We start from the raw sequence: 17,141 nt of genomic DNA, 5'->3' as shown, positions 1-17,141 counted from the left end.
ACAGCAGGAAAGGATGTTCTGCTCAGTCTAGTGGAGCACCTGAGGAGTTTGCACCCTTTTCTGTGTTAGGATGTATGTGTGTATATGCTCTTCACTGGATATGTCTTCCTCTCCTGCAGATTCGCTCAATTGTGTGGAATGCAGATGATAGCAAACTGATTTCTGGTGGCACAGATGGTGCTGTGTATGAGTGGAATCTGTCCACAGGAAAAAGAGAGACAGAATGCGTGCTCAAGTCTTGCAGCTACAACTGTGTTACTGTCTCCCCCGATGCCAAAATTATCTTTGCTGTTGGATCAGACCACACCCTCAAGGAGATTGCGGATTCCTCGGTGAGTCTGCCCCTGCCCCGCCTCTGGGCTGCTGCACAGATCTGCAGGGACAGCCTCCTGTGCTTACAGCAGAAAGTATGCACGGAATGAGGGCCTCTGTGTACAGGGCCCCTTCTTCCCAAGATAACATCAGGCTCCTCATTCCTTTTGGATTAGCTCAGTTATCGTCACTTCCTGAATTTCCTGCTCAGTTTCCTTCCTGACTGGGTGAAATTGTAAATTGCGGCCTCTTTTTCATTTCTGTTTTACTTGCTGTCTGTAACTTCTCTCCCACCTTCCAGGCATGGAGGTCATGTCATCTCTAAACTGCGCTCTTACCCTTGGTCTGCACTTAACTTTCCTGGGGTAAAAACCTAACTACAGTATGCACTGAGTAACACCAATGATGCACCACATAGACTATAAGATTGTAATGCCATAAGATTATAATGCCAAATTTTCACTGTACTTTTTCTGTTTAGATATACAGATATTTTCCATTGTGTCACAGTTGCCTACAGTATTCAGCATAGTCACGTGCTGTTCAGGTTTGTAACCTAGGAGCAGTAGGCTGTACCACATAGCCTAGGTGTATAGTAGGCTGTCACAGCTAGGTTTGGGTAAATACACTCCATGATGTTTGTGTGACAAAATAGCCTAACCATGTATCCCATATCAAGCAATGCATGACTGTGCAGTTAGCTGCTATCACCTAGGCTTGCCACTGTATTCTTTTGAAATCCCCAAACTCTGAAACTGTACAGTTACACTAGGCTCCAAATAGTGAAGGGAAAAGAGAGGAGCTAAGCAAGGATGTGTCCTACAAACATGGCCTGTGCGCTCCTCCAGCTGGCTCCTCCCACTTTTCCTGTGACTGGTGCCTGGGAAAGTGTGTACATACCACGGCAGCAACCTAGCCCAAGGCAGGTCTCCCTGGGGCTAGAACACAGTTGACAGTATGGTGACCCTCCTGTGTACTCCCGAGTAGCCCGGTCCTAATTCAATGGCAGCTATCAGTGCTGTGCCAGAATAAAGCCCCTTTAGGGCAAGGCCATGTTTTGCTCCTCTTGGCAGCCCTGCTAGCTGGCACACTGTGTGGTGCACAGTGTTCAATAAATGTGTGTGTAGGTGGGTCGGTAGATGAGTGCGGGAATGAGTGAGGGAATGGAGGGGCGCTCTGATAGTATGGTAGTCCCGCCTTATCCACAGTTTCAGTTACCTGTGGTCAACCAAAGTCCAAAAACAGGTGAGTACCATACTGTGAGTAAGATATTTTGAGAGAGAGAAACCACATTCGCACAGCTTTTATACGGTATTCATATAACTGTTCTATTTTATTATTAGGTATTATTCATCTCTTACTGGGCCTAATTTATAAATTAAACCATATCATAGTTATGTATGTATAGGAAAAAAACATAGTATATATAGGGTTCAGTACTATCTGTGGTTTCAGGCATCCACTGGGGATCTTGGAACATATCCCTCGAGGATAAGGGGAGACTAATGTATAGTTTTGTTTATGTAATGAGCATTAATAAATGTTGCTGAATACATTTATGACCAATAGCCCATTCTCATTTTGAAATGCACCCAAGCATAGCAGTCAAAGCAGAGACTGGAGCCCACCTAGGTACATGAGTTGAAGCAAGTCCCTTGTCACACAGATGGTCCATCATCTGTAGACTAGGGATAACAGTAACTGCCTCAGAGGGTTTCATGAGGATTGAATGAGTTGCAACATGGAGAAGGCACAGAACAGTGCTTGGCACATAGTAGGTGCTATGTGAATATCTCTCTTTACTGGTATTATTCCTAACTCATGAAACTGGTTATTTACCAGCAACACAACAAGGAATATCCAGTTTGCACCTTTTTTTTTTTTTTTTTTTTTTTTGTGCTAGGCACTATTCTGGATGCCAAAAGGGATAGAAAAAGCATTTTTTAAAGACAGGCCCCTAGGGATCTGTTAGAGGCGAGGGCGAGAGACAATGGCACCAGGACATGGAGGCCACAGCTCGACCCCTCACATTGAGCAGAGCTGCCTGTGTCCCAGATCCTTCGAGAGATATCGGCGTTTGACGTCACCTACACCACCATTGTCATCTCGCATTCCGGACGCATGATGTTTGTGGGCACCTCAGTGGGAACCATTCGTGCCATGAAGTACCCTCTGCCTCTGCAGAAGGAATTCAATGAGTACCAGGCCCATGCCGGTCCTATCACCAAGGTGAGTAGGGCCCTCTCCCCAGGAACCCAGTCCCACACCTGCCTGCCACATGCCTTGTTCGTCCCTTCAACCTCCCAATGTCTTTTCTCTCTCCTTAGTCTCTCTTATTTATTCATCCATCATTCATTGAATCACTGTCTATTGACTATGAATATACTCTTTGTTTAAAACTACTTCCAGGAATTGAGCCTAGGAAATCATCAAAGATACACCTAAAAATGTATGTATGATGTTTTCACCATAATATTATGCATAATAAGGGGCCATTTGGTGGATGCCGTAGCTACTGTGAGTGTGGCCTGCGCTTGACCGCGGCTGCCTCCTTCTCCAGAGAATGGCCCGCACTGAAAGGAGCCATAGCCCTGAAGATTAGCCCCTGAGGGTACGAAAGGCCACCCCAGGGGCAATACCATGAGTACACATTTGTAAATTGTCCTTCCATTCACCCTTCTCATAAAGTAGTGTCTGTGTTCAACAGTCAAAATGTGGAAGCAACCAAGTGTCCACCGACAGACGAACGCATAAGCAAAAGATGGTATATCTGTACAATGGAACAGTATCCCGCCTAAAAAGGAAGGGAATTCTGCAAAGTGCTACCACATGGATGAACCTTGAGGATGTTATGCTAAATTAAATAAGGCCAACCACAAAAAGATAAATACAGTGTGATTCCACTTTTAGGAGATACTTAAGCAGTCAGAATCACAAAGACAGAGTGGTGGTTGGCAGGGGCTGCGGGACGGGGAATGGGGAGTGATGGTTTCATAGGTATAGAGTTTTGGTTTTACAAGACAAAAGGGTTATGGGGGTGGTTGGTGGCAATGGTTGCACAACATTACAAATGTATTTAATAACACGAACTGTACACTTGAAAATGGTTAAGATAGCAAATTTTACAGAATATGTATTTTACCACAATTTTAAAAATGAAATTAAAAAATTATCTTGCATGCGAAATGGTTGCCAAGAAATCATAGTCAATAGTAAATTCAAGGTTATTCATAGTGCAAAAAAAAAAAAAGCAATGTCTGTACCTACACCGACCCCCTGAAAAACAGGCACTGGGAAGGTGTGCGTCTCCTCTTCCTTACTCTCGCTTTCTGCAGATTGAATGACATAGACCTGAGGTTTTGAATTATGTCTCAAACTCCATAGTGGCTTACCTGCAACACTAGCTGTATTAAGAAAAGGTTTCTCATTATGAAACAGAACATTTCTGTACCAAGCCTGGGCCTTGGGTCTAAAGTAAATTACTACAACATATTCCCCATCTTCCCTTCAGATCTGCTAAGTTTTGTGGATAAGGAATTTATTTTTCTGATTATAGAAGCAATGCATGTTTATTTTTAAAATAAAAATCCTTGCCAGGCGCAGTGGCTCACGCCTGTAATCCTAGCACTTTGGAAGCCCAAGGCGGGCAGATGATGAGGTCAGGAGATCGAGACCATCCTGGCTGACACGGTGAAACCCCGTCTCTACTAAAAATACAAAAAATTAGCCGGGCATGGTGGCGGGCACCTGTAGTCCCAGCTACTCAGGAGACTGAGGCAGGATAATCACTTGAACCTGGGAGACGGAGGTTGCAGTGAGCTGAGATGGCGCCACTGCACTCCAGCCTGGGCAACAGAGTGAGACTCTGTCTCAAAAAAACAATTTAAAAAATCCTCATAATAGCATCATCATTTCTTTCATGCATTTCCTTCTACATTTCCATGTGTGTGTGTTTTAAATAAAATTAAGATCATACTGTGAGGCCACTCTCGTGACCCCGCTTGTTTTTAACTTCACACTACTGTAAGCGTTTGTCCATACAATTAAATATTTCACAGAAGCATGACTTTAGTAGCTACACAAATATCCTATCCTATGATGGACTGTAACTCACTAACTCTTCTCTTGCAATTAGGCATTTAAATTATCTTATGATCTATAGTGAATAGCGCAGTTTACAAATTTATATTTGCATCTCTGATTCTCTCCTAAGACTAAATTCCTGGAGAGAGAATTCCTGAATTCAAGAGTGTTGCCATTCTCAAGATTCTTGACACATACTGCTGATTGTGAGAAGACATTTTTCATAGTTAACTCTTTTGTTTTAACTGTTTATATTGAAATACTTATAGGTTTAGAGGAAATTTTAAAGATGGCACAGAGTTCCCATGTACCCCTCACTCAGTTTCCCCCAGTCATTACATCTCCTAGAACGGTAGCAAAATATCAAACCAGAAAATTGACACTGGTCCACACTGTATATGTATTTCTGAATTATTTCTCACATGCAGTTTGTGTAACCACCACTACAATCACAATATAGAACCGTTCCATCCCCACAGAGATCTCCATCTACCCTTTAGAGTCATACCACTCCTCTCAACTATCATCCCTAATCCCTGGCAACCACTAATTTGTTCTTATTTCCATAACTTTTGTCATTTTGAGAATTGCATATGCTATTATACTGTATGTGGCCTTCTCAAAATGGCTTTTTTATTGATACATAATATCTGTACATATTTATGAAGTACATGTGATATTTTGTTACAGGCATAGAGCGTGTAATGATCAGGTCAGGATATTTAGGGTTTCCATCCACCTCACGTATTTATGATTTCTGTGTGTTGAGGGCATTTCAAGTCCTCTCTTCTAGCAATTTAAAAATATACAATACATTGTTGTTAACTATAGTCACCTTACTCTGCTATCAAACATTAGAACTTATTTCTTCTTCAACCTGGCATGTGCGTCATGCCTGTAATCCCAACACTTTGGAAAGCCAAGGCAGCCAGATCACTTGAAGTCAGGAATTTGAGACCAGTCTGGCCAACATGGTGAAACCCCCATCTCTACTAAAAATACAAAAAATTAGCCAGGCATGGTGGTGCATGCCTGTAATCCCAGCTACACAAGAGGCTGAGGCAGGAGAATTGCTTGAACCTGAGAAGCAGAGGTTGCAGTGATCCGGGAGATCGTGCCACAGCACTCTTAGCCTGGGCAACACAGCAAGACTCTGTCTCAAAAAAAGAAAGAAAGAAAAAACTGATTTCTTCTATCTAATGTTTGTATCTGTTAACCAATCTTTATCACCCCACCCACCCATACACTCTTCCCTAGTATCCATCATGCCACTCTCTACCTCCATGAGGTCAACTTTTTTTTTTTTTTGAGACAGAGTCTCACTCTGTCGCCGAGGCTGGAGTGCGATGGCACGATCTCAGCTCACTGCAACCACTGCCTCCTGGGTTCAAGCGATTTTTCCACCTCAGCCTCCCAAGTAGCTGGGATTACAGGCACATGCCATCACGCCCAGCTAGGGTCAACATTTTTTAGCTCTCACATATGAATAAGAACATACAATATTTTTCTGTACCTGACATATTTCACTTAACTTCATGACCTCCAGTTCCATCCATGTTGCTGCAAAAACATGATTTCATTCATTTTTATGGCCAAATAGTATTTCAGTGGGTATATATACCACATTTTCTTTATTCATTTATCCACTGATGGACACTTAGGTTGATTCCATATCTTTACTATTGTAAATAGTGGTACAATAAATATTGGGGGTGGGGTGCAGGTATGCTTTCAATATAATGATTTCCTTTCCTTTAGGTAAATACCCAGTAATGAGATTGCAGGATTGTATGGTAGTTCTGTTTTTGGTTTTTTTGAGAAGTCTACATACTGTTTTCCATAGTGGTTGTACTAATTTACCTTCCCACCAACAGTGTATAAGAGTTCTCTTCTCTCCACATTCTTGCCAGAATCTGTTATTTGTTGTATTTGTTGTCTTTTAATAATACCTACTCTAACTGGGGTAAGATGGTATCTCATTGTGGTTTTGAGTTGCATTTCCCTGATGATTAGTGATGTTGAGCATTTTTTCATATGCTTGCTGGCCATTTGTATGTCTTCTTTTGAGAAATGTCTGTTCATGTCCTTAGCCCACTTTTTTTTTCTTTTCTTTTTTTTTTTTTTTTTTTGGACAGAGTCTCGCTCTTGTCGCCCAGGCGGGAATGCAATGGTGCGCTCTCAGCTCACTGCAACCTCCCACTCCTAGGTTCAAGAGATTCTCCTGCCTCAGCCTCCCGAGTAGCTGGGATTACAGGTGCCTGTCACCACGCCCAACTAATTTTTATATTTTTAGTAGGGATGAGGTTGCACCATGTTGGCCAGGCTGGTCTCAAACTCCTGACCTCAGGTGATCCACCCACCTAGGCCTCCCACCGTGCCGCGATAACAGGTGTGAACCACCGCGCCTGCCCCTTAGCTGACTTTTTAATGAGATTTTTAGATTTTTTTGTTTGTTTAACGTTGAGTTTTTTGAGTTCTTTGTGTATTCTGGATATTGGTCTTTTGTCAGAGTAATAGTTTGCAAATATTTTCTCCCATTTGACAGGTTGTCTCTTCACTCTGTTGATTATTTCCTTTGCTGTGCAGAAGCTTTCTAGCTTAATGTCCTGATTATGGCTTTTTCCACTCAGCTTAATCCCCTTCAAATCCATCCAAGTTGTGTTGTGTATCAGGCATAGTTTATTCCTTTTATTGCTGAGTAGTGTTCCACGAAAAGCAAATCATAGTTTGTGTAGCCATTCACCTATTGCAGGATATTTTTAATTTTTTCCAGTTTTCAGCTATTATAAATAAAGCTGCTGTGACCAGTCATATACAGGCTTTTGTGTGGAAATAAGTTTTCATTTCTCTGGGATAAATGCCCAGGAGTATAATTGCTGAATCATATGGTACGTGTATATTCAGGTTTGTTTTTTTTTTAAACTGCCAAGGTATTTTCCAGATTGGCTGTACCATTTTCCATTTCCACCAAGAATGTATGAGACCCAGTTTCTCTGCATCATTGCCAGCACTTGGTGTTGTGACTGTTTTTTTATTTTAGCTGTTCTAATGGGTGTGTAGTGATATCTCATCATGGTCCTAATTTTGCATTTTCCTAAATGGCTAATAATGTGGAACATCTCTTCATGTGCTTACTTGCCATCTGTATATTTTCCCTGGTGAAATGTCTCTATATCTTTTGTCTGCTTTCTGATTGAATTGTTTGACTTTTTTACTGTTGAGTTTTTGAGAGTTCCTTATATATTCTAGATAATAGCTGACTCTTCAGATTCCAAATCCACAGGAAATGTAGACATAACCTTGCTTCTTCTATTCATTAACTGATGCCTGTGAGGGCTCCTGTCTCATTCTTACCTGGGATCTAGTTTACCCCACTGTGAGGCTGTGCCCAGGATTGCATGGGGGGAAGCCTTGCACAACAGCTGGCGCAGCCCTGGTCATCTGTGGCCTTGAAAGCTTCCTGGCCATGACCTTTTTCTCTTCAGATGTTGCTAACCTTTGATGATCAATTCCTGCTGACTGCTGCTGAGGATGGCTGCCTGTTCACCTGGAAGGTCTTTGATAAGGATGGCCGGGGAATCAAGCGAGAGAGGGAGGTGGGCTTTGCCGAAGAGGTGCTTGTGACTAAAACAGACATGGAAGAAAAGGTAAGAACTGGATCTAATGAAGAGGGACATGGAATTCCTTACCAGACTGCATTCAAATGCGGGTCCAGCACCAGGGCCCTCTACAGCCTGGCTACAACCTGTGTCCAGTGCAGGCCCCCACGGCTCCCTGCACATGCGCCGTTCACACAACCAAGCTCTCCTCCTCACTGCCACTGTCCACCCTACTCTGCCTGTCTTTCTGCCATGTGATCATCTTGACTTACACTGTGCTTTGCTTTTATTCTGTGATCTGATTTTCCTCTTCCTACTCTTTGAAACCAAGAACAATGAAACATACAGTTCTCTTATGACCAACAGCTTCTAGCACATGCTGGGCACATGGAAGATAATCAATAAATATTTACAAAAGTAAAGTATATTCTCATTTAAATGTCACAACATTTCTATGAAGAAGATACTGTCATTCTCCCCATGTTTCAAAAAACAAATTAGGAGAGCTTGAGGGATGTGTCCAAAGTCAGTGTGCTAATAACTAATAGGACCAGAGTTCTAATCCAGATTTGATCTAGAGCCCCCTCCTTTAATCACTACACCAAAGGAACATCCCTTCCTTCCTGTTGATGCAGTAAACATTTCACAAAGGTGCATTTTGCAGAGATGTGAGTGCATAGCTCTGTGCTATGCTCCCTAAGGGAGAAGCTGAATGGATGATAAACACACAAGGCTCATGGAGGATCACAGAGCTACACAGTCATTGCTGTTTGTCCAGAATCTTAACTGTGTTTATTGAATACCTACCATTTGCTAGGCACTGGGGATGCATGTGTGAAAAAGACAGGTATGGGCCCTGTGACATGACCAGGAAGTTCAGTCAGGTAAGGGATAGAAACAAGTAAAGCCATCAGAGCAGCAATGCAACACTGCCACAAAGCAGAGTGACAAGCCTCTGGCATGTGCTGGAGATCCCTTCTAGAGCTCCCTAGAATTTTCCGCAGGAAAAGCAAAGAGGGAGAAGAGGATGAGGGAGGGCCCCGTGAGAGTGGGGGCCTGACCTGCTGCAGAAGGAACCCCTCCTTTTCTCTGTTATATTTTCTGTTCTTCCCAGAGGGTAGGGGAAGAGGCCAAATAGGAGACAGCAGGCTAAACCAAAGGCCTGAAGGTGCCCATGCTGACTTTTGACTACAGCCCCTAGATGGACCTGACAGTACCACTGCCAGGCTGGAAATGACTCGTGCATGTACCGCTCCTTCTTGAAACTCCCTTCTGTCTTACCATCCATGTGACCACACTCTGTTCCCTGTAAACCTTTGTGACTCCTCCTCCCCACTCCTGTCCTGGCTTTTCCTCCGCCTGTCCCTTTAAAAGCATGTTCCTGGAATTCTCAGCTCTCTTTATATTCTATTATAGTCTACGTAACTCTCAGACCATGATTTACCTTCTCTGCCTAGGATTTACAGAGGGGTCTGCTGTGTACCTGACACTATACTAAGGTCTGGGAATGTAGAGATAAAACACACAGAGCATCCTTTAGCTGATAGCCTGGGAAGAGGGCAGAGTATCATAAAGAAGGGAATTAAACGTGCAGCGGAATGAAGTGTCATGAAAGAACGACGCTGTGGGAGCACAGGGGAAGGAACTTGGCTCAGGCCAGATGGTGCCAGAGGACATGAGCCTTGCTCAGAGCCTTCCAGAACAAATGGACAAGGGCCACTGAGCAATGAGCAGTGAGTGTGTGCAGAGGGATGAGGGAGCGGTGATCTGCAAAGCTGCTCCTAGTTAGGGTGTGCCAGAGAGAAGGGCTGAAGATGAAGCTGGAGAGAAACAGGTCAGGGGGGCCTTTTACACCATGCATTAGGCTGCACATCGTTCATAAGGACCGTTCATAAATTTAAGCTAGGGAATGACAATATGATTCGCATCTCAGAGAGATTACTCTGCAGCAACGTGGAGAAGAGATGAAGAAAGGACGCTGAACAAGGACCTCAAACACAACACGTCAAAGGCCGGATCATTCCCATGGATAAATATATCCCACTAGCCAGGGCAGACCCCTGGGGTCATTGATAAGTATTCATTCAGTGCTGACCGTGTTGCTAGTTTTATGCTAGGTTCTGGGGATAAAGCAGTGAAGCAAGACAGGCCAAGCCCCACCCTCAGGTACCAGCCCTTCTACCTAGGAGACAGCCTTCATCCATGATCCTTACCTCTCCACCCCACACCCAATCAGGCACTACCCTCTCTAAACTCACTCTCTCCAACCTCTCCATTCCTCTCCAGTCCCCTCCCCTACCTCAGTCCAAACCCTGTCCGTCTCTCACCTAGTCTATGCAGTTGCGCCCCACCCATAGCAACTCATCATCCTGCTTTTGGTCCTTCCTTAATCTAGTCCGTGCTGCATACCGCCATGGGAGAAATCTTTATACCACCAAAGTCAGACTGATCAGCTTTGATGAGGACCTTTGGAAGCCCTCTAGGATAAAATCCAAACTTCCTAGCATGGCCTACCAGACCCCTGATGGTCTGACGCAGTCTTGGCTGCCCTTTCCTGTGCATCCCACCTGTGCCATGTCACATGCAGTGAGTGCCCTGGCCAGGCATTCCTGCTCCCTCTTCTCTGACTTTGCACGTGCAATTTGTGCTTATCCTTCATCTCAGTACTTCCTGTGCACCAGATCCTCACTAGTCTGCTGGCCAGAAATGCAGAAATGTGTGTAATTCAGTTCCTTGATATCAAGTCTTTCACAGGTGGTAGAGGAGACAGACCAGAAATGGTGAGATAGGGATGCATGGGGTCTCCCCGTAGGTAAGCAAGAAGAAAACACTGCATTCTGACCCACTCTTGTCATCGACATTATCTTTTTAAGGAAATGAAGGGTGTGTGTATTATAGTATTTTTAGAAAACTTTGGCATCAGTGAGTATGATGGGAGAAGACACTAGGCCGGGTGCAGTGGCTCAGGCCTGTAATCCCAGCACTTTGGGAGGCTGAGGCAGAAGGATTGCTTGAGCCCAGGAGTTTGAGACCAGCCCGGGCAACATAGTGAGACCCCCATCTCTACGCAAAATATAAAAATTAACCAGGTGTGGTGGGGCATCCTGCTACTTGGCAGGCTGAGGTGGGAGGATCACTTGAGCCCAGGAGGTCAAGGCTACAGTGAGCCGTGATCACACTGCTGCACTCCAGCCTGGGTGACAGAGTGAAACCAAGTCTTAAAAGAAAAAAAAAAAGAAAAAAGGAAGTATAAGAAGATACTAGGCATAAAAACCAGCAAGACAGAAGAGTTAGGATTTAAAGTAATAAAAGTGAGTCTAAGAAGACATCAAGAGGGACCCAGCTTTGGGCACTTACCACGATTTGTCATAATGTGTTTATCTGACTGCCTCAGTAGACTCTAAGTTCTATGGGGACAGGAGTCATGCTTTAGTAAATATCTTCTGAGATCCTACTCTGTGTTAGACACTGTTCCAGTACTTGGGATATATCAGCAAACAAACCCTACAAAGATTCTGGTCTATGTAGAGCAAGTTCTAATGGGGAAAGAAGAATAAAAATAATAAAATAATAAGTAAATTATAGAAAGTGCAAGATCTAAGGAAATAAGAAGAAGTAGAGCAGAGTAAGAAAGGTGATGGGTCCTGGGAATGGGAAGGGGTTGCAGAATTAAACAGTGTGGTCCAAGTCAGCCTCATCAAGCAGGAGACGTTTAGGCCGACTTGAAAGAGATGAGAGCATTACTAGCACAATGTAGTAAGGACTTTTTGAGGATAGAGGAGGAAGCTCATGTGTCTCCTCGTTTTTAGCCGGTGTGTCTTCTGGGGAAAAGATGACAGGTTCCAGTTGAGACACATTGAGTTTGAAGCTAGGCAGAGCTGCAGGTCTCAGGTCAAGGCCACAGGTTTAAATATTCTGATTCACCCTCACTGTCAGTGTTCTTGATTCTCTGTCCTTCTCCCAAAGGCTCAGGTTATGTTGGAGCTAAAGACTCGTGTGGAGGAATTAAAAATGGAGAATGAGTATCAACTCCGACTAAAGGACATGAACTATTCTGAGAAGATTAAGGAGCTAACAGACAAGTTCATCCAGGAAATGGAGTCCTTGAAAACAAAAAACCAGGTCTGTTTAAAAGACTGACCAACAAGCGCAAATAACAAGAAATTTCCACTTTCAAGACAGGACTGGCATATACTGCCCAAGCTATGCTCAAACAGTAAGATATGTGAAAATGTCCAATTTTAAAGCATAGTTGTTGATATCAGAAATGCCGGGCACAGTGGCTGACGCCTGCAATCCCAGCACTTTGGGAGGCCAAGGCGGGCGAATCACTTGAGGTCGGGAGTTCGAGACCTGCCTGGCCAACGTGGTCCAGCCTGGGCAACAGAGACTCTATCTAAAAACATAAATAAATAAATATGCTTACAATCAATTGCTAAGTGAAAAAAAAAAGCAGAATATAAACCACTTTATGGTGAATGGTATTAATCGGTATTAGTGGTATTAACAGATTAATTAATCTATAGTAGTAAAATACATACAGAAAATAGATAACAGTATAATTATCTCTGGAAGTTGAGATTACAGATAATTTAAATTTTGTTTTTTATCCTTTATGTAATTTCTAAATTCTCTACAATGAGAATTATGATTAGGAGAAACTTATTTAAAAACAAAATGAAAAGAAAAGAAAAACAAAGCAAAAAGATAAGAAAATCAAAGCATAGATGGAGAATAACTAGCAGAATTCCTGGGTTGTCAGGAAGTTAAATAAAATTAGTCTACATGGCCTTTACATAGTTAGATTTGGTCCGGGACTCTCCCAGATTCTTTTCTTTGTTCTACACAAATCTGGACTCCTATCTAAAATCCCCACTGGGCAAGGTGGCTTACCCCTATAATCCTGACACTTTGGAAGGCCTAGGCAGGAGGATTGCTTGCATCTGAGAGCTTGAGACCAGCATGGTTAACATAGTGAGACCCTGTCTCCAACATAAAATAAAAAATGAGTCTGCCATGCTGGCATGTGCCTGTAGTTCTAGCTACTTGGGAGGCTGAGATGGGAGGATTGCTTGAGCCTGAGAGGTGGAGGCTGCAGTGAGTCATGATCTCACCACTGCACTCCAGCCTGGATGACAGAGTGAGGCCCTGTCCCTCACCCCCTAAAAAAATTCCCAATTATGTGCTTGAGGGATATTTGTTTCTTTAATGTCTATGGGTCATAAAGTTTTGCTAAAAAAAAGAAAGAAAAACCTTGGCTATTAATTGTGTTAATTAATTCATTTTATAATTTTATTCTTTTAGCCAACAGTTATTTGGTCCTGTATATAAGCCAGGCGCAAAGTTAGGTCCTGAAGATGGCACACCACCTCCAACTCGCCCCCCAAGCCTGAAAGCTTTCCTGCTGAGTTAAAGAAAACACTTGCTCAGAAGCTTTACCCATGAACACACCCAAGGATTTCATTGACAGCAATGTGCCGGCAACAGAGGATTCAAATGAATCCCTACTTTTTCATCCAGAAGTCCTTTTGACACGTGTCCAAAACTGAACTCATCATTGACAAACCCATTTAGTAGCAAGAATAGAAATAGGAACAGTATAGAGCTTTTCCAGCAGAATATAACATAAATAAAAGGTGACAATGTGGTTGTTGCTTCATAGAACAGCGCTTGGTGCAAAATAAGGGCTTGAGAAATGTTTGTGAGTGAAGAAGGGTGTAACTTGTAAAGTCAGTTCTTGCCCTCATAGTGCTTTCAGCAGATGTGTGTAAATGAGGAAATGTGACTCTGTTTTAGGTCTTAAGAACAGAAAAAGAAAAGCAGGATGTTTATCACCGTGAGCACATAGAAAACCTCCTAGACAAGCAAAGCCGGGAACTGCAAGACCTGGGTGAGCCCACAAGTAGAGGCCTCGCTGGTTAGGGTGGGAAGAGCTAGGTTATGGGGAAACACTTGAGAGTCCCCCAGACACGGTAGAAGTCTCAGGGAATATAGCTCTGTCTAAAAACAGGCTACATGTATCCCCTGGAACTCACGGTGGTTTTTACTCATTCACTCAGCACATTAAACACCTATTGCATGAAAGTAGGAGACATGGAAAAGTTCAAGTTTGGAACCTGACAGTCTTGCCTTGGGTCCCAGGCTCGCCACGTACTTGCCAGGTGCTCTAGGGAGTCACCTCACCTTACTGAGCCTCACTTTACTCTTCTATAAAGTGGGGGTCCTAACACCTAGTTTTCACACTCAGGATATTCTTCTTGGCCCTGAGTCCCCAGATACCACTCTGTGCTTTCCTGGAAACTTTTCTTCCCAGAGCAGGCAGGCAGGGAGTTTGGCTACCGGATGAGATGACGGGATGAGGGGGTGGCGGTGAGGAAGCCAGGCAGGCATTTGAATCTTGGCTCTGGAGGCAGCTGCTCCAGCTGGTGCTGGAAGGAATGGGAAAGTGCCCAAGGCTCCTGGGTGTCCCTGAGGCGGGTGCTGCTCTGCCACCTTAAATACCTTCCTTGCTTCTCTCCAGAATGTTGCAACAACCAAAAGTTGCTTCTAGAATATGAGAAGTACCAGGAGCTGCAGCTCAAGTCCCAGAGGATGCAGGAAGAGTATGAAAAACAGCTCCGGGATAATGATGAGACCAAGAGCCAGGCCCTGGAGGAGCTGACTGAGTTTTACGAGGCCAAACTGCAGGAGAAAACCACCCTTCTGGAAGAGGTACTCACAGGAAGCCATGCTGTGCCTCCCTTTCCCAGAGAAAAGCCACCATTCACTCAGATCTCCACGGCATAGCCACTGTATGCCAGGATGTGTTGTACATGGGGACAGACACGGTTTCTACCGCCAAGGAACTTGTATCTAATGGGAGAGAGAGCCAAATAACATCGCAAATAAATACAACATTACGATTGTCACAAGTTCTGTGAGAGAAAAATATGGGAAGCCTGGGTTTCCAGTGAACAAGACCAAAGGAGAACAGGGATGGGTGTTGGAAAGGTTGGGGTTGAAGTGATGGAGCATGAGGCCTGATTTGGTAGGAAAAGAGGGGAGGCAGGAAGAGAGGACAGACGGGAAGAAGGTGGACAGGTCAAGGGCCCTGTGGCCATGGTCTCCGTTTCTGGAATGGCGCTCACCTCCCACTCCTTGGGACAGGTCCCCATGCTCATCTCACCTCAAGCCCTGTGGGCACAAAAGTGCGGGAGTCCCTTCTCCCCTGACCACATGCCCACTCTCTCCGAGCCAGGCACAGGAAGATGTCAGGCAGCAGCTGCGGGAATTTGAAGAGACCAAGAAGCAGATTGAAGAAGATGAAGACCGAGAAATCCAAGATATCAAAACCAAGTATGAGAAAAAGCTTCGGGATGAAAAGGAATCAAACCTGCGGCTCAAGGGAGAAACAGGCATCATGAGGAAGAAGGTAGCAGGCTGTTCTCCCAGAGACCTGGGGTGGGCGAGGGTGTTGCAGAGAAAGCTGGGGTGGGTGGACTGACCAGCCTGGGGGGCCTGGCCAGGGTCCTGCCTGTCCCCATCTTCAGCAAGCAGGCCGGGAGAAGAGCACGAGCCAGCGCACACTCACGCAGACAGACCCTCCCCACCACGCCCTCGGAAAGGCAGCCACACGGGCTTCCCTGCTCTCCTTTTCACAGGATATTGGGGTTCCCTGTGTGCAGATAGAGGCTTTCTAGTTTTCACTTATTGGCAAGTAGGATTCAGTCAGTGTTTTCCGAGCTAGCCCTCCGATGGAAATGGAAATGGAAATAAGGTCTTCTGGGGATGACGTAGATGAAGTCTTGGCCTGGGGGCATCCTCAGGCTCTTGGTCCAGGGAGTCGTGGGCAGCTCCCGTTCAGCACTACGGGTGGAAGAGGGAACGGGGGTGTAGGATGCTTAGTTTACAAAGTGAGGAAGATGTTTTTAGTTCACTCACCATCGAGGGTGAGGGAGGATTCAACTCAGTTTCCCCAAAACATTTAGCCCTGGAGAAGCTAAGTTCAAAGCAAGCTCGAGTTTCTTCCTGTTAGAAAGCACACTAGTAAATCCAGGGGACAATCAGTCTTCCCTTCTTGGTCATGGCTAAGATGGCTCATCAGTTAGAGCCCACTTTCTGTGACCTTGATGCAGGGTGGATCCCAGCCTTTCAAGATGAGTGTGGTCACAGAAGTCTCTGGTCCACTTGGCGCACCGGTCTCCGGAACCTCTTGTGAAGACAGTCCTCTCACAGGGGAATGGGCCTGGATGTTATGGGACAAATACTACATCATCCATTTGGCCTGGGAAATTCCTGAACTGTCCCAAATTCTCCAAATATTCATTCCTAAAATCCCAGAAATGTTGAGTGCTAAGTGTTTTCAGGCCACAGAAGGTGGGGTGATTCAGATCACAGTTGGCCGGTGGTGGGGAACCCCTTACATTGAGGCAGTGGGAGGAATGGAGATGAATTCTGACTTTAGTGGTCTTTGTTGTTGCCGTTCGCTTTTCTAGTTCAGCAGCCTGCAGAAGGAGATTGAAGAACGAACCAATGACATCGAGACCCTAAAAGGAGAGCAGGTGAAGCTGCAAGGAGTCATTAAGTCTCTGGAGAAGGACATCCAAGGCCTCAAGCGAGAGATCCAGGAAAGAGACGAGACTATTCAGGACAAGGTGACAGCTCTCCTTCTGTCCTCCCTCAGCTATGGCCAGATGGGCCAAGGCAAGGAAGGCAAAGCTCAGGGGAGAGAGGGTCTCTAGCTTCTCAGGACGCATTTCTTTAACTCGATGGGGGAACCAGCGGTCAATGAAGTGCCTCTTGTGTGTTTGGCGCTGGGCTAATCGCTATCAACACATCGCATTCAGTTCTGCCAACAACCCAGGGGGCCTGAGAACCCAGTGTTATGGTTTGGGAAGCTGAACTCCAAGAGGCTGGGTATCTCGCCCAGGGGTCACACACTTCAATAGGTGATGGGCTGCGAGAAGAACCTGAGTCAGCTGACTCCACTGCTCCAGGCATCCTCGGAGGCGCTCCCCCATGGACTGGGGGCAGCTCACTTGCCACACTGCCCACGTGGTCCCCGTGTCGCAGTGGGACTCTCCTGGGGTTGACCCTGTCCAGGAGGCTGCTCCTACTTTGGGGATGCCTTTCTTCCAAAACACTCAGATGACAGAGACATCACATTCT

General features: G+C 44.9%; 1 protein-coding gene and 1 long non-coding RNA gene across 3 annotated transcripts in view; one reads left to right on the top strand and one right to left on the bottom strand.

The window, feature by feature from the left end:
• LOC141408220 (uncharacterized) overlaps positions 1–17,141 on the bottom strand; it is an 86,193-nt gene that overhangs the window by 24,223 nt on the left and 44,829 nt on the right. The window lies entirely within an intron of this gene.
• The window catches only part of CFAP57 (cilia and flagella associated protein 57), a 76,124-nt gene that overhangs the window by 28,822 nt on the left and 30,161 nt on the right, over positions 1–17,141 (top strand). For both annotated transcript variants that reach the window (XM_015437254.4, XM_074010001.1), the window contains exons 9-16: positions 120–332; positions 2,368–2,541; positions 7,881–8,042; positions 11,961–12,116; positions 13,791–13,884; positions 14,515–14,705; positions 15,232–15,405; positions 16,469–16,627. In XM_015437254.4, coding sequence (XP_015292740.1) covers positions 120–332; positions 2,368–2,541; positions 7,881–8,042; positions 11,961–12,116; positions 13,791–13,884; positions 14,515–14,705; positions 15,232–15,405; positions 16,469–16,627 — 1,323 coding nt within the window. The remainder of the gene's footprint in view (positions 1–119; positions 333–2,367; positions 2,542–7,880; positions 8,043–11,960; positions 12,117–13,790; positions 13,885–14,514; positions 14,706–15,231; positions 15,406–16,468; positions 16,628–17,141) is intronic.

The sequence above is a fragment of the Macaca fascicularis genome, chromosome 1 (assembly GCF_037993035.2).
Source record: "Macaca fascicularis isolate 582-1 chromosome 1, T2T-MFA8v1.1".
NCBI classification, from domain to species: Eukaryota; Metazoa; Chordata; class Mammalia; order Primates; family Cercopithecidae; genus Macaca; species Macaca fascicularis.
The sequence above is the reverse complement of the archived record's forward strand: the minus strand, read 5'-3'. Positions and strand labels throughout refer to the sequence as shown.